The sequence below is a fragment of the Panthera onca genome, chromosome A2, assembly GCF_046562875.1.
Source record: "Panthera onca isolate mPanOnc1 chromosome A2, mPanOnc1 haplotype 2, whole genome shotgun sequence".
Lineage (NCBI taxonomy): Eukaryota > Metazoa > Chordata > Mammalia > Carnivora > Felidae > Panthera > Panthera onca.
Window position 1 is genome coordinate 155492577 of NC_138340.1, and position 25035 is coordinate 155517611.

The following is a 25035-nucleotide window of genomic DNA, read 5'->3' on the forward strand; positions in this document are numbered from 1 at the left end:
CTGTCTCCGGACTTTTACAAGAGAAATGTCCCTGCCCTTGTGCCTTTTCCTGTAAGTTAAACACTTTGCTTTCCTCCACCAACCATGATAGCCTTCCCTCTTTCCCCGATTCGCATTTCCTTTTCCTGCCCAGCCCAGTTTTCCGTCTCTGGCCTGGGGGGACACACCTTACCGGACACATCGTCCACTTAATCCCCCAGGCAATCTCCCATGGATCTGCAAGGGCTGAGGCTCAGTAAGGCTTCTCCATGAGCAAGGCCAAGTGCAGTGGGAGGGGCCAGGTGGTTTCAGCAGTGCTGTCCATCTCTGATGTTGCCAAAGGAACCAAGATCTTAGAAGCCCTTCATGCACTGAAAAGGGGCATAGAGTGAAATTTCCTGATCTGTGTAAGGGGGTATAAGCCTACTTTAATCCAAAAATACCCCGAGCTCTCCTCCGCCGCTCTCACCGCCTCCTTGCCCTTGACCACAGTGGAGAGTGGATGCAGCACTTGCGGGAGTCCCTCCAAATGGACTCACACATCAAGGGATGCTCTTCTCCACCTAGGAGGCAGCTCCGGCCTGGTTCACGCGAGGGTCTGGGGCGGCGCCTGAGGAAGAAGGGCTGAGACAGGTGGCAGGACGACCAGGGCAGTTAGATCACGGGATACGAGGTGGTGCCTGTGCAGCTGGCAAGACTGTGCCTCCCTCCTCACCTCAAGCTGGCTGTGGGTGCCCGCGCACCAAGCGGGGAGCCGGCTCGGGAAGCGGGGTGCACGTCTGAGTGCCGCGATCGAGTGATGTCCTACGTGCAGCTTCCTCGGACACCGTGGTGATCGGAGCCATCTGTAGTGTGGCATGATGATGAGGCATTGCTGGCAGTTCACATACGTGACAGGAACGGGCATTACTTCTACCCGGTGCGGCAGGCATTCCGGGTCGGGCAGGGGAGGACAGAGGAGGACGGGTAGAGCAGGAACGTGCTCCGTGGGTGGATTTCTGCCTCTGCAACAGGGTCCTGTCCTGCCCTTTGTGCGAGCTGCTTTCCTTTGCCCCTCCCTCCCCACCTCCAGCCAGCCTCCTGGGGAGGCTGCCAGGGTCTCATCCTCCGTGTCAGGTCAGGGAGCATGGACCAAATCCCTCTTCCGAGGGGAGAAGGCCAGGGTTTCTCTAGCCTGACTGTGCCAGGATCTGCCGTAGCTCCCGATGGGGGTGACTGGAGTGACAGAGGAACAGAGCGGGCAGGGCGCCCTCGCGGTGCATGGAGACCTGCCAGGCATTTGTAGGCATGAGGCGAGATCACCCTGTGCTTCCACGGGTGTGGATGTGGTTAGCTGTCAGGTGCCCTCACTTCCACTCCCAGTCTCCCCCTCCCTGAGAGGGAGGAGTGCCCATGGGGCCCTCCAGGCTGTCTGGCAAGCCCCGGGGCAGAGGCTGGGCAGATGGCTTGCTCCTGTTTGGAGCCCCATTGGTGGGGCTGGGGCTGGGGCTGGGGCTGGCAGATGGGCTTTGCACAAACTGCAGAGGTAGACAGGGAGCGGCAGGCTGGCAAGGCTGGGGCAGGGTGGAAGGAGTCAAGGACTAGCAGCGAGGAGGTCAGGAGGAGGAGGGAGGTAAGAAGGCTGGACGCCAGGGAGGGAGCGTGAGGCTGGTAGGGATGCCCTGGAGGGCAGTGGAGAGATCCAGGAGGAAGCCGCACCTAGAAAGAGGCTGACATGTGACAGTATCTCTGCCCTCTCCCTTCCACCAACAACACCGCCTTTCCAGACGTCCCTCCTCACCGTACCCACCTTGGCTTTGTGCAGTGGGGTCAGCGAGGCGTGGAACGGGGAAAGGCCGGACCTAGAAAGCTGGGCTGACCTGGGGTCCACGGGAGCTGAAGAGGCCTGCTCAGGGGCTCGGTCTGAGAGCAGCAAGTTTGGCTCTCCGCCCTGCAGCCCCACATGCGGGGAAAGCTGAGCCCCTGCCAGCTGGCTTAGAGGGAAGGAACAGGACACCGCCAACAGCTTCCTCCTCGCACTGGACCTCCTGGAGAGCCCCGTCAGCCCTGGAGGGAAGAGAGGGAGCACTCGGCAGGTGCAGCCCATCTGCCGAGCCCCCGCCCTCCACCAAAGGCCCATTTCTTCCTGAGAGGTGAATGATGCTGTGGTTAGCACCTAGGAGCCATCCAGATCTGGGTTTGATGCCTTGTTCTGGTACTCAGTAGCCATAAGGCTTTCGGCAGTTGACTCCGTTTTTTGAATAAGGATAAAGGCAGTTCCTGTTGAAGACCGTTGTGCCTGATGCTTGGGAACGACAGCGCTGCACCTGGCACAAAGGTGCATAAGAAATGACGCCGATTGGGACGGCAGTCTCTCCTTGTGCCTGCCAGCCAAACTGTCCTGGCATGCTTTTTGCACCTGAGGAGAGTTACCGCCAGGGGCCCTCTCTCCTGTACAAAAGAAGCTCAGTTGTGCAAGGTTGTCTGAAAAGGGTATGTTGCCTTCCCGCCCCTGCAGTGTGCCACCCTCTCCCTTTTTACCCGGGGCCGGGATGCACCTTGACTGCGAGTTCTAGGTTCTGATGCTAACTGTTGCCCACTTGCTTCCCCACAGACCTGCGCAGGATGACCGCCGGCTTCATGGGCATGGCGGTGGCCATCATCCTCTTCGGCTGGATCATCGGCGTGCTGGGCTGCTGCTGGGACCGGGGCCTTATGCAGTATGTAGCAGGGCTTCTCTTCCTCATGGGAGGTAAGGCCTCAGGCTTGGGGAGCTGCTGGGGAGCCAAGCAATCCTGGCTCCTGGGATTCTGGGAGAATGGCTAGGGGACATGCATTCATTCATTCATCAGACATGTTTTGAGCTCCTCTTAGCATCCGTCGCTGCGCCAGCTTCTGGGGATGCAAACGCTGATAAGATCTGGTCCTCAGCTCTCGAGGGGCTGACCGCCTGGTGTGGGAGACTGTGAGGTTATGGCACTGAAAGAGAGGTATCAGACTGGGGGTGAGCGTGACCTCAGAAAATGCTCAGGCCTTTTATGCAGATATTGGACTTTGGGATGGGAAGCAGGTGCTATTTGGGTAGTTCCTGTTTAAAAGCCCATCCTCACCTTTGATTTACGAGTCCTAAATTCTGCTACCGTTTCCAAATAAGGCACTCTAAGGGTGGTAGGACCAGGCTAGACCTTTGTCATATCTGTCTCCCTTACTCTCTGCTAGTGTCATGGCCATTGAACTGATCCAGTGTCCTTATAAAGGATTATAGATACAGAGAACCGTATGGCTATGCAGGAGTAGGTTCCAGTCCATGGAAAGCAAAGTCAATCCACGCTCTGCATGCGCCTGTCTTCCCTGACGTCTCAGTCCAGACCTGAGGTTAACCGTCAGATATATTTCTCACAGTCTACTCCGCAAGAAGTGGACTGATGCACCGTGTGGAGCTAGGTGGAGGGGGAGCTGAGCTTGAATAGCAGGAATTAGACATATTTATGGGAAGAAAGGAAAGTGAGTCCTACATATGGAAACGATGTCAGCTAGACTTTAGGCACCACATGCTTATGACCAGCTCAAGTTCCCTTCGTGAAGGGCCTGACTCCGGGTTTCTGAGCAGAGATGGCAGGTGAAGGACTGGGTCAGCCTGGGGAAAGGTAATGGCCGTCCCTCTGGGTGCACGGAGAGAAGTCTGGGGCTGGTGAGCTATCGGTTGGGAGAGGGGGAGAATTGCAGGATTCGTCTTGGGGCCTGACAGTTTGCCCTTTTACCACTGAAGCACAGCCATTCTGAGCCAAAGACAAGACAGGGCTTTCCAGGGTGCCCCAGGCTGACGGAACCCTCTGCCCCCAGAGTCCGATGTCCCGTGCTTACAGTCATGAGGGAGGGAGGGAGGGGGGATCCCTAGCAGTCCCTACACCCCTCCTTCTGGTCTCCCATGGAGACAGGCCCGCAAGACCGGCCGGTCCTTTTTCCGTGCCTCGTGTCCTCAGTGAAGCAGGGGTCGGGCTCAGCCCCTGGCCTCCTCACTCCTTTTTCGCCACAGTGGAGACCTTTTTGTGTCCACCTTCCAGTCAAAATATCCCATGGACCCTGAAATGTAAAAAGATAAAAGCAGAGTGGCCCTGTTTGTAGTGAGTGTTCTCTCTAAGACGCTTTTGGTTATACAGAGATAGGCTCCAGTAAAACGGGGCTTTTCTAAGGCTCTAGAAAGGTCTCCTAGGAATCGGAGAAAAGCTGAGCAAACAGGCCGCAGGCAGAGCAGGAATCCTGGAGCTCTAGGCGCTGACACTCTTTCATCCCCACCCTTCTGAGTTGTTCCCAGCCCCCTTCGCATGCACTGCCTGCTCTCCGGGCCAGGCGCACAGCCCACATCCTGTGTGACTGTGCCGCGTCTCCAGGACTCTGGTGACCTCCTTCCCTGCTGCGGCTCAAGTCAGCTTCTAGACACAGAGACAGAGAGAGAGAGAGAGAGAGAGAGAGAGGTAATGTGATTAGCCCATTTATCCTCTCTGGCCAGGTCACACGCCATTGGTCAGGCAGTAAATGGGCCAGAACTGAGTGACCATAGCTGGGCCAACAGCTGTGACCAGGGTGGGGTCAGGGGCGCTTCCTGCTCCCCTGAGACATAGGTGAGAACTCTCCCAGGAGAAGGTGTAGGGGCAGAGGGAGGGGTGCCTGGAACCCTGCCCACAACCAGCAAGCCTGGGGCTCTGGAGAAGACAGTCTGAAAGCTTGGAATGATGAGGAATCAGAGGAATCCCTCAGAGTGGACGAGTGAGCGCATTGCTCACCTTGTGTTCTCAGTCACTGCACACTCCAATCACCTGAAAAGCCCTTAAAAACACTGATGCTGGGCCCTCACCGCAGAGCAGTCCAAGCAGGACTTCTGGGGGTGATCCTCATGTGCAAGCAGGGTGAGAGCCTGAGGAATAGCTGATCTTTCAAGCTCTCTCCGGTTGTAAAATGTTATGCTTCTAGGGATGAGCCAATTGGCCAAGACCTCTCACGATTTGTTTTCTTTCTTCCCTCCACTCCCGCACCTCTGTGACTGTTTCTCAAAGCCTTATGCGGCAAGAGATGGGCAGGTGCCACGACAGGGCTTCAGTTATTCCTCTGGAGACCTAGCCGAGCCCTGGTTACTGAGGGGCTCAGCGAAATCTGCCTTCTAGGACACGCACTATATTTTTTTATTACGGCAAAATCATAGTTCATGATAGAATGTTAGCATCAAGAAGAGCTTCGGGGAAGTTGCTGTTCTAAGAGCTGTTTCTTGCTGACAGGGACACCGCCCTGGTTGGAGTTAACCCGTTCCCTCCAGCCTGGAGCTTCGTTCGCTGGGTCCATAAGTAGGGATCTGCCCTCCCACAAGAGGCTAGGGAGAGAAGTGGTGTCCACACACCTCGTGGGCACCATCGGGCCAGGCTCCCACGGAGGAGAACAAGGACAAAGCCAGGAAGAGCTGATCCCTTGAACAGTGGTCTTTTGGGGAAGCTGAAGCTCCCAAGGGTGGGAGAACACTCTCTTCTGCCTCAAGTTAGTGTCCTTTCCAACTAGGCCAGACACAGCCGTGGGGGGGCCAGATGCCCAGAGCAGCTGCCATCTCCTGACCCCGTGAATTTGGCTCAGTTAGGAGTTGGAGAGGGAGCCGACTGAGGAACAGACGCGGTCCTTCCCCGATCCCTGCTCAGCAGAGAGAGCTACTAGAGAGGCCCGGGTGTCAACGCCGAAAGATGCTTTGGCCTATAGAACCCCGTGTGTCAAAGAGCCCTTTCAGCACCAAGCCCTCCCAGCACCTGACCCGTCCCTGGCCCCTGGGAATCAACCTTCTAGGATTAGGCTGTTGAGGTGCTTGGAGAGTCCACTACCAGTGACAGCCATGTCATGGATATGGCAAAACAATCAGTCACTCAGACTCTGGGTATTTGTGGCAGAGTGGGACCGAAAAAGGTCTCTCAGCCCTAGCTTTCCCCCAGATTGGCATTCCAGGCATCTGTACTGAGCACGGGCTGGTGCCCCAAGGATTAGATTGAGTGACAACAACAGCTGGTGGGGACCAACGGCAGCATTTGGGCTGGTGCTGGCCAGGCAAGGGCGTGGTGAACAGGTGGAAGAAGAAGGGTCAGCAAGAATGAAAAAGGTAAATTTGGAGTCAAGAGTCCAAGACGGAATTTTACCTGATATTAGTTGAAATGACCAGGGCCAGAAAAAAAAAAAAAAAAAAAAGCAGAATTCTATTAACAACCTCTTCTCTGTTCCAACGCGAAGGAGGATGGCCCACCCTGGGCCCGACTCTCTTCCAGATTTAACTAGTTCCTGGTTAAACAGAGGGTACCCCGCACCTTGGGAAACAACCAGCAACAAATTGTTTAATTAACACTCAGCGCAGAGGAGGCAATTAATTAAGTAGGGCGAATTAGTCGGGCCGGGGGCTGGGGGCAGTGGGTGGGATCCAGTGTCCCCTTTGCCAGAGCCTCCGGGAGAGAATCTGGCCCGGCGTGGCACGGCACCAACTGGGTGCAAGCAACTGCCAGAGACGTGTGTCTTGATGAGTCATCAGTGGTATTCAGAATCACAGGAACAAGATGACACGGGGAAAAGACAGCGCGGTGGGGGAGCCCGGGGCGGCTACGGTTCCTTGTAATTCACCCACTGGGCACCCTCAGAGCCACCGCAGGGCCCACATCCACAAGATGAGTGTGAACTTCCAGCCCACACCCCACCCCCGCCACATGCCCTCTCACACACTCCTGCAGGACATCGCCCTCTCCACCACCACTCAGGTCCAAGCCTCTGTGAGCTTTCTGCTAATCCTGGAGCCTCCTATCTAGATGCCGTGACGCCACCCTGGCACCCAGCAATCAGTCCTTCGCAGAGTTAACATAATGCTTTTAAAACTGTGAGTCAGGTATGTCACTTATCTGCCACCAGTGCTCCAAAGGCTTCTTCTAGTCAAAGTGAAAATAAAATCCAAAGTCTTCACCCTTTTTTAAAAGCAGTCTTAGCCAGCTTGGGCTACTGTAACAAAATACCAGAGATTGGATGGCTTACAAACAACAGAAATTTATTTCTTCCTGTTCTGGAGGCTGGGAAGTCCACGATCAATGTGCTGGCACATTCTGCATCTGGTGAGAACCACCTTCTGGTTCACAGGCTGGCGCCTTCATGCTGTGTCCTCAGGTGGCGGAAGGAGCCGGGGGGCTCCATGGGGCCTCTTGCATGAGACCGCTGATCCCAGTCATGAGGACACCACCCTTGTGACCTAATCATGTCCCCAAATCGCCGCCTCCTAATTCTATCACCTCAGGGGTAATATCTCCACATATGGATCCTAGGGGCAACCAGACATTCTGTCCTTAATGGAAGCCCCATGTCATCTGGCTCATACTATCCCCCCAGCCCTCCCTTGCCTGCTTTCAGGTCAGTCCAGCCGCCCAGCTGCCTTCCCTGGAGCACACAGGGCTTCGCTGCAAGGCCCTGGGCTGACTGCCGCCTTTGCTCACGGTGTCCCCCCTGCACGGGCCTCCTGGCTGGCTCCTTCCTCGGACTCAGACTCCAGCTTAAAAGTCACCCCAAGAAGGGGCTTCCTTGACCACCCAAATTCATGGTGCCACCTAGTCACTCTCTACATTTTCATTATTTCAACTTTCTACGGCACACTCAGGGCTTTCTGAAATGTTTGTTGTTGTGTCGTGGTTTCAGTTTTTTTGTTTGTTTTTTAGCAGCTTAAAGCAAACATGTATTGTCTCACAGTTTTTACGGATCAGAATTTCAAGCACAGTTTAACTGGGCTCTCGGCTCTGGGACTCACAAAACGGCAGTCAAGGTGTCTGTAGCAGGGGCTCTGGTCTCCTCTGAGCCCAGGGTCCTCTTCCAGGGTTCACAGTGTTGTGGGTGGGATTCATTTCCCTGCAGCTACAGAATTCTAGGAAGCTTGCATATTCGGGGCCAGCAGGAGAGAGGCCCGGACTTCCTCCCTCTCGGACCTTCAGATCCCCTTTTTTGTTTTAATAGATCCATTTTTTAGATTTATAATTTTAGATTTACAGAAAAATGGAGCAGACAGTAAAGAGAGTTCCCATATTACCCTCTGCCCCTGCGCATGGTTTCCATTACTATTAACATCTTGCATTAGCATAGTCTGTTATAATTAATAAATATTGATAAATTATTATTAACGGATGTCCACAGTTTATTCAGATTCTCTATGTTTTTACCTGATATCTATCCATCTAGTTGTCACATCTCCTTAGGCTCCCTGGGGCTGGAGTCATTTCTCAGACTGTCCTTGTTTTTAATGACCTCAGCAGTTCCGCAGAGCCCTGCCCATCCATAGAGCAGTCTGGCCCCTCTGCTGGAACTTGCCTGATTTTTGTGCGTCATTAGGCCGAGTAGTGGGTTTGGGAGGAAAAAGGGCAGAGGTCAAGTGTCATTCCATCACATCGTGTTACAAGTACAACCTGCCCACGTGATTCATGACACTGCCCCTGATCACCTGGTTGAAGTCGTGTGTGTGGGTTTCTCTACTGCAGAGTTACTCTCTTTTCCTTCTGTCCATACTGTTCTCTTTGGAAGGATGTCACCAGGCACAGCCCATCCCTGAGGACTGGGGAGTTCGACTCCCTCTCCTTTAGGGTGGAGTATCTACTTAAGTTATTTGGAATTCTTCTATAAGGGAGATTTGCCTCTCTTCCCCACTTGAAAATTTTTTTAATTTTAAAAAAATTTTTAATATTTATTTTTGAGAAAGAGACAGAGAGTGAGTGGGGGAGGGGCAGAGAAAGAGGGAGGCACAGAATCCGAAGCAGGCTCCAGGCTCCAAGATGTCAGCACAGAGCTCGATGTGGGGCTTGAACCCACACACTGTGAGATCATGACCTGAGCCAAAGTCGGATGCTTAACCGACAGAGCCACCCAAGCGTCCCTCTCTTTTCCATTTGTAAATTGATTCAGTCATTTATTTATATCAGTGTGGACTTGTGGATATTAATTTTTTACTTTGGTTTATAATCCAATTCTAGATTTGTTTTAGTGCCCCAGCTTCAGCTTTGGCCATTGGGAGCTCTTTCAGGTGGCCCTGTGCCTCTTTGACATCAATGTGGGTTTTGGTTGTTGTTTTGTTTTGAGGGGGTTTTTGAGCCCCTGTTACTTTTTGGCATACCACAAGGTACTCCAGGCTCACCTATGTTTCCTGCCCAGACCTAGGATGAGCCATTTCTCCAAGGAGCCCTGGTTCCTTTTATTGGACAATGGTGTTAGACCCAAGATCTGGGCCCTAGGTGTCTGCAGTGTGTTTGTTCATTGCCTCTCTCCCCCACTTAACATGTAAGCTCCAGAACCTCGCCCACCTTGTTCTCTAAGGTATCCCCCAAGTTGAGAACAGTGTCTGCACTCTCAAATATCTTTTGAATGCGTGCATTGCAAAAATGAATTGTGTGCAACAGAGAGAAAGTATTTTGTCTCAGTGGAACAGCTCTCCTTGAAAAAGTACGCTCCCTTATTTTCTGTTCCTGGTCTAATCTGCTCCCCCTCTGTGGGATTCCTTATCCTCTTTCTCTCTTTATTTGAACAGTCCCAAGGTCTCTATACTTCTGTTATAAAATGTCTTAAATTCCCTTTGGAAGTAGGGTATGCATTGTACATGAATTCATGCAGCGCTTTGTCTTTAATGGGGGCTCAAGAGTGCCAAGAATGGAAGGAACTTTAGACACCATCCACTGTGATCGACCATCTGTGTCCCTAGATGAGAGTAGTTGTGTCAGTTGTCCCAGGCCCCCCAGCTAGTGAGCTGCAGCACTGGAGCCAGAGCTGGCCTGTGACAGAAGTTCATCCTGCTGCGTGGGCTTTCGGCTCCGTGTTAAAGGTCCACATGACCCCGGGCCCCACACCCATCTTCCCACCCTGGCACGGCTCCAGGCTGTGCTTCCACGCAGGTTCCAGTCCCAGAATCTCACTCCATTCCCTTTCTTTTCTTCCCTTCTCAAAGCACAAAGGGGCATCTAGAGGAGATCATGGCCAGAATGGAGGGCACAGGTGGTAATGGGAAAAGGAAATCATTAAAGGTTCTTTTCCTACCACCTGTGACCAGTGTGGCCTTTTTCTACCTTCCCAGTCAGTCAAGGGGAGTGAAGAGAATGCCCTGAAGGAGCTCGAGCTATCAAGTTTGAGTGATTGCAGTGGTTTGCACACCAGCGAGGCCAGATGTCACCCCTTCCACTAGGCTCACCGGAAAGCGGTTCAGCTGTACAGTTAACCCCCAGATACTCCTCTTCTGATAGACAAAAACCTTGATAAAGGCCCAGCAATTCTGAGAACTTACAAGCCTAAAATGGAAAGTCTGAGGCAATAGGTGTTTTTCCTGGGAGACTATGGCCATTAGGTGATGACGTGATTTGGGGGATGCCCACAAAGTACAACAACATCCAGGGCTCCCATCAACCTCTCCCCCCACTGTCACTCCTAGTTCCAGCACTACTTAGAAATGTGGCTAGGACTGCACCTCTATAAGTCCCAGAGGCACCGTGCCTCCAACTTCATGACCGTGGGTTATTACTTCATGACTCACGGGTAAGAAGAGGGAGACCATATAAATTAGATATTCTGAGTTGGAGGAGAGAGTAAATTCAATAACTCAATGACTTACCATGCTGCAAAGCTTATAAAACCCTCAGTAAACGGTAGCTGTTACTGTTATATGTATGCCCTAAGTGAAGTCCATTCTAATAGGCAGAGAAGTATCTATAATCTACCGTGACCAAACAAGGGCATAAAACCCATCTACTTACCCTGCGAAACTGCTTTTATAGGTTCATGTGAGATTTCACTAGATCATCACAACTCTCCTCTTGGCTTTTTGTCTTACCACATTTCCTATAAAATCCTGAGCAGAGATTCACAAACTAGTTCATACCCTGGAATAAATCTTGCCTTTTGGAAGGTGCATATTTGAATATTTATTAGCATTTGATAATTACATTCACAACAAAGACATTTGAGGGAGGAGACACATTGCCAGGGGGATTAAGAAATAACCTACACATTTACCTAATGTAGAACGAGTGGCCAGGATCAATCACTCCAGCAACCCAGGCAACAGAAGGGCTTCACTTTCACCTGAAGAACTGGAACAGATCCGAAGGAGTTCCAGCTGGAAAAAATCTGAAGGAGTTCCGTCCTTGCTACCCAAGGGGACCTGCCTCCGTTATAGATTTGCACTTCAGAGGAGACTAGTAAGCAGCCTTGGTCCTGTAAACCCAAGTCTGGTCAGTGAAGGCCGTACCAGGATGCCTACAACCTGCCCACCAAACACTCAGCAAAGCCACGGTGCTACATAGTCTCCAGAACCGGGGGAAGCTTTGTCATTAAATTCTCGGAAGGGAATGCTAAGACAGAAAGCAGAGCCTAGAAGGAGGTGGAAAGTAGGGTGGACGGTGAAGGTATCTATGAGATGTCATGGGAGGAACCAACCTTCGTCTCTTGGATGTCCCTGTGCACATGTGACCGTGAGCTACCTTCCTTCCATTCCCCACCACCTAACTAAAGTTTTCTTTGTTCAGGAAGTAGAATCATGCAACTAAAAGGGAAAATTATAGTTTTGTCATGAAAAACTAGTCCAGGACTAACGGAGCCTTGGACTGGCCTCGTGACTTACGAAAGTTACTTAACCACCTTCCATGTGTTGCTTCAACTTTCTCATCTGTAAAGAGGACTAATGATGGTACCTACCAGAAGCATAGCAGTTGTGAGAATTCTAGAGTTCACTCATGTGAAGGGCTTAGGACAATTCCTAGTGCTGTTCTCAGAAAAATTTTGAGATATTATTGTTTTAGCTACCTTTTTTTTAAACAGCCACCTTCAGTGACACACTGCTCTGAACAGTCTTATCCCACCACTGCCAACGCCATGCAGAGACACATTCCATGGGATGATAAAGATAAAATTGCTTGAACAGATCATGCCTCTCTGGTTAATCACCACCTTACTTACTCATTCAATAAACTGTGATTGCCTTTGTGACAGACACTGTTTACTTGGGCTAGAGTGGGGAATAAGGCAAAGTCCTCATGGAGTTTACATTCTTGTTGGAGGGGCAGATAAGCAAGTACTTTAAGTATATAATATGTTGCCAGACGACGGGACATTTCTGTGGAGAAAAAGAAAGCTGGGAGGGAGGAAGGGAGTGATGGGGCATTGCTGTAGACGAGGGGGCAGTGGGTAGGCAGAAGGCCTCTCAAGCCTTCACTGAAGTCTTCCTCGTCCGTTGAATGGAAGTCTTCCTGGAAAGACTTGGTGGATCAGTCCTTGCAAACAGCACAGCAGATGCAAGGGACTTGGGATGGAAATGAGCCTGGTGGGTCCAAGGAAGTTAAGCAAGAGGACAGTTGTAACAGGAACCGAGCGAGATGGAGGTATTCCCTCAAACAGAGCAGATGTAGGGCCTTGGAGGCAATGCTAATGGGTTTGAAGATCGAGGGGGCATCATCCCTCATTCTGGCCTTCCTTCTATTTCAGATTGCCCTGGGGGTTCTCTCCTAGGCGATCACTTGATATTATGTGGCTTTTATCAGTGAGGTGGCTTCCTTCTGGGGTGCTGATGGCTAGAGCTTCTTCAACTTCCCATGGCAGTTCCTGTGAGTGGGGCATGATGTCTGTGCCCCAGGGTGGCCAGGTAAAGTAGGGGGACTGTCACATGCCCCTGAAAATGTTGCATTGTCACACATCTGGAAGCATCCCCCTCCCCCCACTCCCGCAACCAGGACCAGCTGTATAATTTGTGGGGCCTGATGCAAAATGAAAACGTGGACTCCTTATTTAAGCATTACAAATTCCAAGATGGTGACAGCAGAGCATTAAAACAAGCACACAACTATGCGGGCTGCATGCCCAGGAAGCCAGCTCTGCCTCCATCACTGTCCCACACTCACCCTCCCTGAGACCCGGGCATGGCAACCCTTTGCTTCAGGGGCTTCAGAAGGTCTTGAGAAGTCAGGTCTTTCCTCTCTTCTGCTTACAGTACCTTGTTTTCCCTAACTCAGGCCAATTCTGCTGTGCTTAAAATCACCTCTGTTCTTTGATGACCAAATAATCACATAGACATGTGCTCCCCTTTCCTTAATCAAAAGCTGGCTCCCCAAGCATTGCCCACACAACTAGCATTGCTGCTGGTAAGACTAGCTGAGTTTGTTGCTTATTGCAGTAGGGGACAACGGCACCTTGCAAAACTGGGAGGGTCTCAGAGCGGGAAGGTAAGGTCAGAATTTATTGAGAATTAGAAGTTTGCTTGAAGGCCTTTATTTCAGTGCAGGTGTTTGATTGAGATTGGTTGAAAATACTGATGATGTCTAGAATTGATGGAAACAGCAGGGTTGAAAAAATCTTAAGAGCCCACACTGTCAATGTTTTCAGTGGAAGTTGATGGATCTTTTGTGAAGTTCCTGTAATGAATAATCAAAACCAGTCAGTTACGGGGGTGCCTGGGTGACTCAGTCGGTTGAGCTTCCACCTTTGGCTCAGGTCGATCTTGTAGTTCATGAGTTCCAGCCCCATGTCGGGTTCACTGCTATCAGGACAGAGCCTGCTTCAGATCCTCTGTCCCCCTCTCTGCCCCTCCCCCACTCGTGCTTGCTCGCTCTCTCAAAAGTAAACATTTTTTTAAAAATGTAAAAGGGCATCTGGGTGGCTCAGCCAGTTAAGTGTCCGACTTCAGCTGAGGTCATGATCTCACAGTTTGTGAGTTCGAGCCCCGCATTGGGCTCTGTGCTGACAGCTCAGAGCCTGGAGCTTGCTTGTGTCTCCCTCTCTCTCTGCCCCTTACGTGCTTGCTCACTTGCTCTTCCTCTCTCTCTCTGTCTCTGAAAATAAATAAAACATTAAAAAAAATTTTTTTTAATCCTACGCGGGCAGGACAGACCCAGAAGTGTAAAGGAGACAAGGGAATATAGCAAAGTTGGGTTACTCTAGACAGTAAGGCATGGTTTTGGTTCAGTGTCTAGGCTGAGTATGGGGTGGGCGATTGGGGGTCTCACTCAGAATGAGTGATTTCTCTTCAGCCTGGTGCCTTCCTGACTGGCCTGCCTCTGCTGACACAGACATGCTCAGACATGTCTGAGTTATCCAATGAGTATAGTCCAGAGTCAGGTAAGGAGACTGATGTCCTAAGGTCTCCTCCTATCATGGTAAGACGACCCTGTTTTTCCTGGGGTAGAAATAATCACATTGCTGCCCTGAATTGTGGGTCTTTGCTTGCAGACAATGGACTGTTACAAGAATGGGATGGGGGAAGGGCAGGCAGGAGAAGAGAGAGAGGGCAGGGTCGCTGGAAGACCATCTCTATTACTGAGGTGGCGTGGGGGTGGGGGGGTGGGGGGGAGGGTTGTTGAGAAAGAACAGATTTCTCCAACAGCCTTTTCAGTGGAAACAGAAAGACCCAGAATGTGGTGGTGACTTCACAGTGCTTGATTGCCATGGAAACTTAGGTAATTTCTAAAGCAGCTTCAAAAGCTTCCATCCCTATGGCTCTTCTAGGATGTTCTTACAGACGTATGCAAGCTTCAGAGAAAGGGAACTTGTCAGGCAAGCCTCTGGCTCTTGAAATGAATCATAAATCAAAGAAAAATGCTGGTTCCTGAAATAAACGGAGAGACCCCTCCTAGTGGGCATAAAAGCTGCTCCTGGGGAAACAAAAGGGAGGAGCAGATATAAATGAGGAATTTCCTCTCTCCTGCCCTGGGGGATTAAGGACAGGTGAGAAGCTGCAGCAGAAATAGCCAGACCCAAGAAAGGGAGGAGGGGAGCTCTGTCCCCCGCCAGGTATCTTGTCACCCCCACCACTTGGATGGCTGAAATGCACTGTGTGAACACAGGAGTTAGGGTCCCCATGCTCTCTGGGTACCCAAAAGCTGACTTGACCTGGCCTGGATCAGTGAGCTGGGGGGCAGGGCGGGCAGGCACACCTGTGAACCCAGGGCAGCGTGCCCCTTGTGGATGGGATGGGGAGGGGCTTGACAAGGCTGGACTGTTCAGCTCTCTGCACCTTAGCAGGGGCTGGCAATGGCCTAGGGCGTACCAATGGGAAAGTGATTCCAGAAAAGCCCTAAAGCATTACTCTGGAAAGGGTTTATGAAGATGGCCCCAGAGAGGGTAAAGGAATCCTTTCCATCCTAACAGAACTTGGGCTTTGGGGAGGACAGGTGGGTAATGATGTGCATTTTATTCCCAAGTATAAAATAATTGGAGAATGAGGGCCTGTGTGAAGCTGTGCTACCTCCCAGACATTCTGGAAGTCTCCTGGTTTCAAATACACTTTCCTGTCATCAGATCCTGTCCCATACCACATGTCTTGACTTGGGCTTTGGAAAATACACTCTCCCTATCTATAGAAGCCATCAGAAGATCAAGGATGTCCAAGATGTGGCTGTGAAAGAGGGGAGCCCATTGCCACATTAATGAACCATTAGAACCCGTTCAGTGTGAATTATTCATTAAATAACCAGTTGTTAAGTACCCGCTAAGTACTAGGGTACTAGGCACTGTGGATGATAAAACTCAGTGTCTTGGGGTTGCTCACAATCTTCGAGAAGAATCAGACACCTAGGCCAATTAGTGTAATAATAGAGCTGTTTTCCTTTTAATGACAGACACCTTTAAATTGAAAAATGTTAAAAACAAAAGAATTCTGTGTCTGGATTTTCAGCAGCGAAGAAGACAAGGAGACTTCAATCTATCCATCCAGCTTCTTAGGGAAGAGGTGCTGGCCACACAGAAAAGGGCAGAAAGGGGGTCACTTATGAGTTGGGTGACACTTGAAGTTCACGGAGCTCCAAAGGGAGGGGATGGTCTCAGTGGACCTTCAAACCACCTGAAGAGGCAGACCGGGGAAGGGAAGAGCTCACATTTCAGAGCATCTCTGCCATATCCTTGGTAGATCTTGTTCCAACGTTATTTTTTTGCATCTTCCCATCAGCCCTAATTTTGTAGAACTGGGCCTGGAGAGCCACAAAACAAGCACAGGGTCAGGCGATTAAGTAAATGGTAGAACCTTAAACTAAGGTCTTCAGACTAATCCCCGCTCTTTTTTCTCTGTTTCTGGGACGCGTGGAATTAAAGAGAAGGATACTTGGTGAGCCCACCTGGGACAAAACAGCAGCCTGAGGAATTAACCAGCAAGGCAGATGCAGGCTTCCTGGCAAGCCTTTGTTTATACCCGAGGCGCAGGGGTCCTCCTTGCCCCCACCAGCAAGGCGGAGGGCTCCTCTTTGCCCCCCACCAGTGGTAGGCAGGTGTTCGTTGGGGGGCAAGACAGGAAGAGAGGGGTAGAGAAGCCATGAAGGGAGTCACTTCTACTACCAAAGTGTTACCAAAAGCATCAGGTCCAGATGCGATGAAGGTTAGCCTCAATTTCACCATCTGCAAAATAGTACCTGCCTTCTAGGATTGTGCTGAGAAATAACTGAGAAGTGGAACACACTGAACATGGTCGGCCTGTAATAATAGCACTTCCTACGTTTTTACTCATGTGTGCTCAGTTTATCACTGGCTCTTACCTTCTTTGGAGTTGCTAGTGCTGGCTTAGAGAGTTTAAGTACCTTGCCCGAAGTCACATAGTTCCCAGACCAAGGATTCCACCTCAGATCTATTCCACTCTGAAGCCTGGGTTTGTACTTACCATGCAGTGCTCTCTCTCAAATCAAAATTAAGTTGTTGACACATTTATGAGCCTCCAGCAGCTCATCACCTGATAGGGTAAGAGCTGACTCCGTACAGACCTCTTGTCATGGTAGATGAAGACTACTGTTCTTGGGGGGGGGGGGGGCAGAAAAGATGAGCCTGATTCTGTTCAAGGGATATTTCCTAGAGGAATAGGAAAATGAGTCTCTTTGGCTGAGGGCCTTACCTTTTCATATGCTCTGAGACCAAAGACAAAGCTTGGGGCTCATGTAGCAAAAAGAATAATCTTATCACTTCTATAGCTCTGCACCAACCTCCCTCATCTCTTGAAGTCTGGTTTCTGTTCCCACCATGTTACAGAAACTGCTTTCTTGGAGACCTGCTTCCTCCTGGCTGTTCTGCCCGTCACCTATCCTTGAACCTCCTCTTGCTGAGCTCCTGTGGATTTACCTGTCTCTGGTTTTCAGACTCTCTTGTCTTACATGACAGCACACTCATGACTTTTCCTTTTTCCTGGGCCTTTTCTGCTTCCTTTGCTCTTTGCTTCACCTGTAAATCTGACCTTCGGTGTTCTTTTCTTTTTCCCTACACACATGCCTCCTTGGCACCAGTATCTCCTCACACAGTGGTAATGATCTCTGCACAGACGAGCCTGGAAATGGTATGGAATGGCCTGTTCTGAGCTCCAGCCTCATGTTTCTAACTATTCACTGGACATCTCCACCCTTCTGGAAACTCAAACATGCCTAGGACTAGACTTGCGCTTTCTCTGTGTATGGTATGCATGTGCTTTATGTTTCTGGCCTATGTGTTAAGTGCCCGGCCTACTGCAGGTGCCTGACAAGTATCAGCTTCTGTCCTTTCCTTTCCCCTAATGAAATGAGCTGCTTTTCTGGCCTTCCTCAGCACGGGGAGTCTCCCAGTCACTTCTGAGTCATTGTTCACTTTTGCAGTGTCACCTGTACCTTAGCAGCAATTGTCAACATCTGCCAATATTTCCTGTGCCATATTCTGTGTGGCTTTTTCATCCATATCCACTCCCCGAGTGCCACCGGGGCCCTTCTTACTAAGGCAGAGTGGTGGTCACTCAGCCCTTGGTGGACACCTCTGACCCACCACTGAGTCACCAAACTCCCAGTGTCCATTTTCTCATCTGTAAAACTGAAACAGAGCTGCCTACCCTCTATGGTTTTTGTGTGGATGAAATGAAATAGTATACAGGAAAAGCAATCTAGCAGAGGAAAAGTATCGCATAGATGTTTATCTCTTCTATTTGCCACTTAATTCAACTTTTACACCACTCTGCCTTTCTAAAAATACACCTTGTGGGGCATCCGGGTGGCTCAGTTGGTTGAGTGTCCGATTTGGGACTCAGGTGAGCTCAAGCCCCACATTGGGCTCTGTGCTGTCAGCATAGAGCCTGCTTCAGATCCTCTGTCCCCCTCTCTCTTTGCCCCTCCCCCACTCGTGCTTTCTCAAAAATAAACATTTAAAAACATAGATAAAATAAAAATATGCCTCCTGCTACGTCACTGCTCTGGTGAAAACATTCTGTGGCTCCATGTCTGTCGGCGGCACCAGCCGGGAGTTGAACGTTGACCACAGTCTTGCCTCAGACTCCATTTCAGCCACATATCCTGGGCTTCCTCTAGACCACTTGCCGTTGCCCACCTCCAAGCCACCTTGCTAGGCTTGCCGATGGCCTCCACTTCCTCGAGGCTCAGTGTGCACTCAGCATCTTCTAGAAACTTTTTTTTTTAATATGAAATTTATTGTCAAATTGGTTTCCATACAACACCCAGTGCTCATTCCAACAGGTGCCCTCCTCAGTACCCCTCACTCACCCTTCCCTCCCTCCCACCCCCCCATCAACCCTCAGTTCTCAGTTTTTGAGAGTCTCCTATGTTTTGGCTCCCTCCCTCTCTAACCTTTTTTTTTTTCCTTCCCCTCCCCCATGGTCTTCTGTTAAGCTTCTCAGGATCCACCTAGGAGTGAAAACATATGGAATCTGTCTTTCTCTGTATGACTTATTTCACTAAGCATAACACTCTCCAGTTCCATCTACGTTGCTACAAAAGGCCACATTTCATTCTTTGTCATTGCCACATAGTACTCCATTGTGTATATAAACCACAATTTCTTTATCCATTCATCAGTTGATGGACACTTAGGCTCTTTCCATAATTTGGCTATTGTTGAAAGTGCTGCTATAAACATTGGGGTACAAGTGCCTCTATGCATCAGCACTCCTGTATCCCTTGGGTAAATTCCTAGCAGTGCTATTGCTGGGTCATAGGGTAAAACTTTCTGAATCAGCTTCACTAAAACCAGACTCTGCCTCTGAACTCAGACATCACTTTGTACCATTTTGATGGCACTCACCTCATTATGAGTATCCTGGGAGCAGAAATCTAGATAATTTCCTGTCTCCCCTCTGGGTGAAAGTCTCCATGGTAGCAGGGGGCCGCTTCCTTATTGGCTCCTCCTGTTGTCATTTTGCTCTTATTTCATTTAAAAGAGAGCATGCGTGCAAGTGGGGGTGGGGCAGAGAGAGAATCTTTAGCAAGCTCAGCCCAATCTCACGACCTTGAGATCATGACCTGAGTCAAAATTGAGAGTCAGATGATGTTCAGCCAACAGAGCCACCCAGACACCCCAGCTCTTCCTTATTTTAAACCTTAGGGGCACTTGGCTGGTTCAGTCCATTGAACATCCAACTCTTGATTTCAGTTCATGTCATGATCCCAGAGTCATGGGATCAAGTCCCACATCAGGCTTCACACTGAGCATGGAGTCTGCTTAAGATTCTGTCTCTCCCTCTGTCCCTATTCCCTGTTTATGCGGTCTCTCTCTCGAAAGCAAAACAAAACAAAACAAAACAAAAACACCTTAATATGTTTTCTCTAAACTTTGACTTTTTGGACTTGGGTCCTTTCTGCTAAAGTAATGTAAGTTAAAGTCAGGACCATCTTCCTCCAAAGGTCCTTCAAATATTTGAAGACAGCTCTATTGCACTTCTTAATTATTTGCTTTACAAACTAAATTCAACTCACTAAACATTAATTGGGTGCCTACTGAATGCTAGTCATGTGGTAGCACCCAGGACATACATACAAAAACATGGATGGCTCCTGTCCTTAACGGCCACCCAGGCCATGGTGGAGGCAGATGACCAGTGCCATAGCAGAGGGCCGGTGGGTGCACAGAGAAAGAGGATTTTTCTGTGCTGAACACTCAGGAGCAGCCTCAAAGGGAGGTAGTGATTGAGGCCGAAGGAAGAATCAAGTCAACTTGCCCTTACTGTTGTCCTCAAAGGGCTTTCATGCCATCGATCACCTGAGCCTGCACAGAGACTAAGAGTTGGCCACTTTCCAGAAGCAGTATGCCAAGTTTTTATCCCTTCTCGTTTAGGATTTCACATGTCATTAATACATTTCCGTTTTTTATATATCTCTGTGTAACTAAACTCGGTCGTGAATGAAGCAAAAAGAAAAAAATCCCTTTATCTAAAAATGCTTAAGCTGCTTTATGTGAAGGTAAAATATAAGTCTAGTATGATATTTGATCCCCTAATTTTGGCCGTGGCTAGAGAGGAATGCCAATAGCTGTGTCCTTCCCACTTCCCCCGCTAACAAAACCTAGGAGCTTCTTAAAGATTCAGCCACTTTTCCAGGCTACACTTCATTTAATGAAACTACCCCTTCGGGCTCAGCTCTTAACGTTTTCAGACAAGTTCCATTGCAGTCACGTTTCCCAGAAGCCTCTGGGTCACAGCTGCTTCTGGTCCTTAAGTTAGTATGGCCAAGGGGAGGTTGGACAGTGTTCTTTCCTTTGATCTCAGCATTCCCATCAGGGTCCATAAAGTAGGAAGCTTCTCTCTTCAGGAGGACAAGCTACCTTTCAAGGCTCTCTTCAAGTCCCAAGAGAAGAGGGGACTGACTTCTCTGGTGTGGTTGGGTCAAGAGGCCGAGCTTGTGGGACCTCAGCACCACCTGGGTCCTCTGCCCCTGCTTGCTCCTCCATTGGGCAGAATTCCTGGGTTGAGGCCCCAGGCCCAGGCTGGCATCAGGAGGCTCACCAGTGTGAGTCAACACTTCTAGGTGAGTGTATCTGCTTTGTAAACCTCCATGTTCCTCTAGGAAAATCATCCTAAAATGTCAGCCTGAGGGAAGGTACAGGTGCACTTGAATGTGGCCACGGTTGCCATGCTAGCCTTATAAAGCCGACATGTTTTTGCCCTGTCAATCTCCTTCCTGTGACTCTTTCCTCACTAGAGTATGGATTCACCAAGCAAAGATGAGTAATTATCACTCTCCAAATCTCCAAGAGAAAAGAGGAAAAAGAGGTGCCCAGGCTGAGACCCGTTCATGAGCCAGGAGATGCTGGTGGGAGGGAAGACCCCTTTGACGGGCTGGGATCCACACTGAGCTCCTGCGGGTCCTGTTCTGGCCACCAGCTTCCTCTGTCCACTGGGTTTAGTTTCTGGCCAACTGGGAAGTGAAAGAAAGTTAATGCTGTCTTGATTCGTTGCCTTTCTTGAGCTGCCCACCCTACACCTCATAGAAAACCTCTGTTCCTCCACAGAAGCTCACCCCTCTAAGTGGCCCAGATAAGGAGCAAAGCCATGTTATGACAGGTTATGATAGGTTTTCCAAGTTCTCTGAAGAATTCAGCAACAAGAGTTTATTACCTGAGCCGTGAGTCTGTGTGGTACCCAGAACCTCCTTGGGGCTGCACTTAGTCATGACAGGGGCTCCTCTCCCAATCTCATCATCTAGTCAGTAAGTCTGATTGAATGAATCACCACCGAGTAGAGAGCCCTACTGGGGAAGAAGCTTCTGTGCTTACAGTCCAGCTCCAGAGACAATCCACATGCACGAGAAATGAGAGACAACATAACAAGCGTCAGAAGCGTGGATTTGAAATTACTGGCTCCCATACTTGCTGTGTGACCTTACACAATCTTCTTAACCTCTCTATGCCTCACTTCCCTTATCCAAACCTCATAAAGTTGCGTTGAGGATTAAAAGAGCTAACATTAAAAGCATTTGAAACAATGCCTGCCACATTATAAATATTACATATCAGTGTTTGATCCATGTGAAACTATATATGTGTTCAGTGACCCAGTGATGAGGTGACATCATCTCAAAGAAAGGCCGGGGCCAGCTGACAAATGTGCCAGGCATATGGAAACATAAACCACACCATGTGGCAGGCTCGCCTGATCTTCTGACTCCCACCCTAAGCCTCTTCCTCTCCTAATTAACATGGCATTGGCTTGGATCAGATAGGGCAGAAGCCTGAGAGATTTCTTTCAGGAGCCAATTTCTTCCAGGCACTTAAACAGCTGGGTCCCAATCCTTCCACATTTACAATCATGGCAATTTAGAGCAGAGCCTCATATGCACATTGATGTCGAGTAATGACATCTAATGGTCTCATCCACCAGCCCTTCTGTGCATGTCAGGAGGTGAGAAGCAGTAACTTCTCTCCAAGTGGCTCACATGTGACAAAATAACTGGTAACCGGTCCTAGAGCAGTTCAGAGAGAAGGGCACCTACTTAGCCCAATACCAAGAGCCAGGGAATCGCTTAACTGGAAGGACTGTAGAGATCTGGTTCCATCCTCTGTATTGTGTGGTTGAGGGATCATGGCCCAGAGAGGTGAAGTGATTTGCCCACTTCATGGGCAGAGAGGAGACCAGAACTCAGATGTTCTGATTCTTGGTGGAGTTCTCTTTCCACCATGCATAACCCCCTGTTGGCTGCAGTTCTCCTACTGGGAAGCTGGTACAGGCTGCCTTGGTGGACCTCTGGGCCAGGAGAGCCTTAGACCACCAAGACAGGAGTTCATAGGTAATGATACATCTACTTGTGCCGGCTTCATGCTGGCCCTGGGGGGTGATGTGGCTTTTTCTGCAAATGCCTCGTGTACTACTTTGGAAGACCAATGAGTAGAGCAACCAGGAATCAGAGATGATCTTCAGGAGGTTTTGAATTCCTTCAAGCATTGTCCCGAGCAAGAAACTCAGGACAAGATTGCCCTCCATCCTAGAGGTTCTCCAAGTTTGCTCTGTGGACCATTGTCATTCATCAGAAAGAGTTGGCCTAGAAAGAGAAGGAAAGAAAAGAGAAGCAGCGGCAGGAAGATGGCATGCGCTAAGTGGCTTTACTCTTGGAAGCTCACTGTTCACAGCTTGAGAATGTTCCTTTCTGCACAGCTGTAGATGCCACTCTCAGTTTAGTCAGGAAGCCAGTTGGATCCCACCAACTCTCAGCTCTGAACCAAGACCCAGATGGATAGGAAGCTCCAAAGATTCACATTGAGAAAGATGTGATGTTGTACTCTTGATTCATTGTCTTCCTAGGACTTTTCTCACCCGTAGATATGTGCCTGCCATATAGAAAGCTCATAGCTCTCCACGGACCACCCACCTCAGATATTCCCAACTTTTTGCTCCATGAAGCATGAAATATCCAAGGGCAGGTGGGCAAAATATAGATATATGTATAACTCACATCTATATGCGCATGTCTGTAATCACAACCTCAAGAGGAGTAGAAGATACAACACCCAAGATTTGGCTTATATCAGGTGCTTATGTCTGAATGAATCATGGCTTTCCCATGAGAACAAATGGTGGTGGATTTTAACAGAAGGAAGAAAGGAAATTGTCATGCAGACTAAAAATAATAAAAATATAGCTCTCACAGTCCACTATATAGTAGATGTTTAATGAATAAGTGTGGGATAACTGTAGATGCCACCTCTGTGTTCCAGAGGAACCAGATCAGAAGCTTTGTGGCACCTGTAAAAGGTCCCCAACTCCTGTTAAATAGTGATCCCAACACTGCTATCAGGGTTGCTCCCTTTTACCCATCCTGGTTGAGCCACAGGCTTACAAGCTGCTTTGCAAACCCACCAAGGTTGTCACGTGACCTCTGCTGGCTGCCATAACCTCTCTGAGCCCCCTCTGAGGATGATCCTTCTCAGAAATGTATTCTGAGATCTTCCAAATGCCAAGGTTCTGGTTTAACCAAGTCCATAGAATGAAGAGTCCTGAGTGAGCTCTTCTTCTGGTTTCTGTCAAGGGCCGTTTTTTCCTGGTGTAGTATTTACCCTGGAGCAGGGCTGGGGGGAAATGGAGTGGGTGATGGAGACTGAAACAGCAGTCACATTTTTTTTCTCGTCCTCCAGGACGATTTTTCTTCACCCTCACTTAAAGCCTTCCATTTCTAATATTATACCTTACATATAGAAAGCAATTTTAACTTCTGTAAGCCTTTTCACATTTATTATTATCGCTTTTCAAAATAATCCTGCAGAGAGGGTATTATTCCAATGCTGAATTTCTGTGAATACAAAAACGCTTCCTGAAACCCAAGGTGCCCACTAAAACAGGGGTAGGTGAGCACATGCGTGGGTGTGCAAACCCCTCAGCCATCGCAGAACGGTATAGGAGGATGAAGGGTGGGAGGACCGGGCATGGTGTCGCCTTCCTTCCCCTCTAGGTTTCAAAGCCCATATTTTCACTGGAAAGCCCTATAGCCTGGAAGTCCATTTCTCCCAGTGACATGGAGTTTCATGCTTGGTGCTGTGTGTAATGCAAGAGACATCACTACCCACCACTTCTGGAGAAAATGACAGTCTAGCTGAACACAAACTAGAATGGAGAACAAGAGGGGGGACCCTATAATTGTCAGGTTGCCTGTTCCAGACCAGAAAAAATGAGAATAATCTTAATGCTAGGCATGTTCAGGGAAGGCTTCTTGGGAGACGGGACTTGGCTTGGACCATCAGGGGTGGCTATGTGGACTCTGGGTAGACCGGGAGGACAGCGGAAATGTCTGTCTCCAGTCAAGGTCAATGGACAGAGGTTCTTTGATCTCAGTAAATTCCCACCACAAAAAGCATGTGGACATCCACCAACGGCCTCTTCATTTGTTCAGCCCTTTAGATATTTGCCCAAGTTTGCAAAGGCTCCATCCTTGGCGTAGAGGCCGCAAGAGCCACGGCTCTTAAGATCAAATCTAAATCTACACCCAAAAGAATAAATGGATTGGTGGGTATTGAGTGAGAGTAAGCACAGATAACATAGGTGAGGAAGATGAGGTGGGGGCCAAAAACCAGAAGATGCCCAGCACCTGTTGTTTTATAGGGCTATGTTGAGATGCCTGTTTTAGCTACAGGGTGGCTATAAAGTCGGGAAACGTAGGTGATCTTATTTTATTATGGATTGTAATGATATGGTAATAAGCCACTTATTATGTATTCACCTGTTGCATTAGATTGCTAGGGCCACCAAGATAAAATTCCACAGACTGGAGGGCTTAAACAAGAGAAATTTATCTTCCCACAGTCCTGGAGGCTGAAAGTCCAAGATCAGGGCATCAGTGGCGTTGTCTCCTCTGAGGCCTC

At 49.4% G+C, this 25035-nt stretch overlaps 1 protein-coding gene and 1 long non-coding RNA gene across 2 annotated transcripts in view; both read left to right on the plus strand.

Annotated features, from left to right (window-relative positions):
* Positions 1-25035, plus strand: part of TMEM178B (transmembrane protein 178B) — a 357133-nt gene that overhangs the window by 321184 nt on the left and 10914 nt on the right. The window contains exon 3 of the mRNA XM_078438541.2: positions 2573-2710. Coding sequence (XP_078294667.1) covers positions 2573-2710 — 138 coding nt within the window. The remainder of the gene's footprint in view (positions 1-2572; positions 2711-25035) is intronic.
* Positions 14253-16461, plus strand: LOC132679604 (uncharacterized). The gene is made up of 2 exons (XR_009610245.3): positions 14253-14487; positions 16054-16461. It is a non-coding gene; the product is annotated as an uncharacterized LOC132679604 (long non-coding RNA).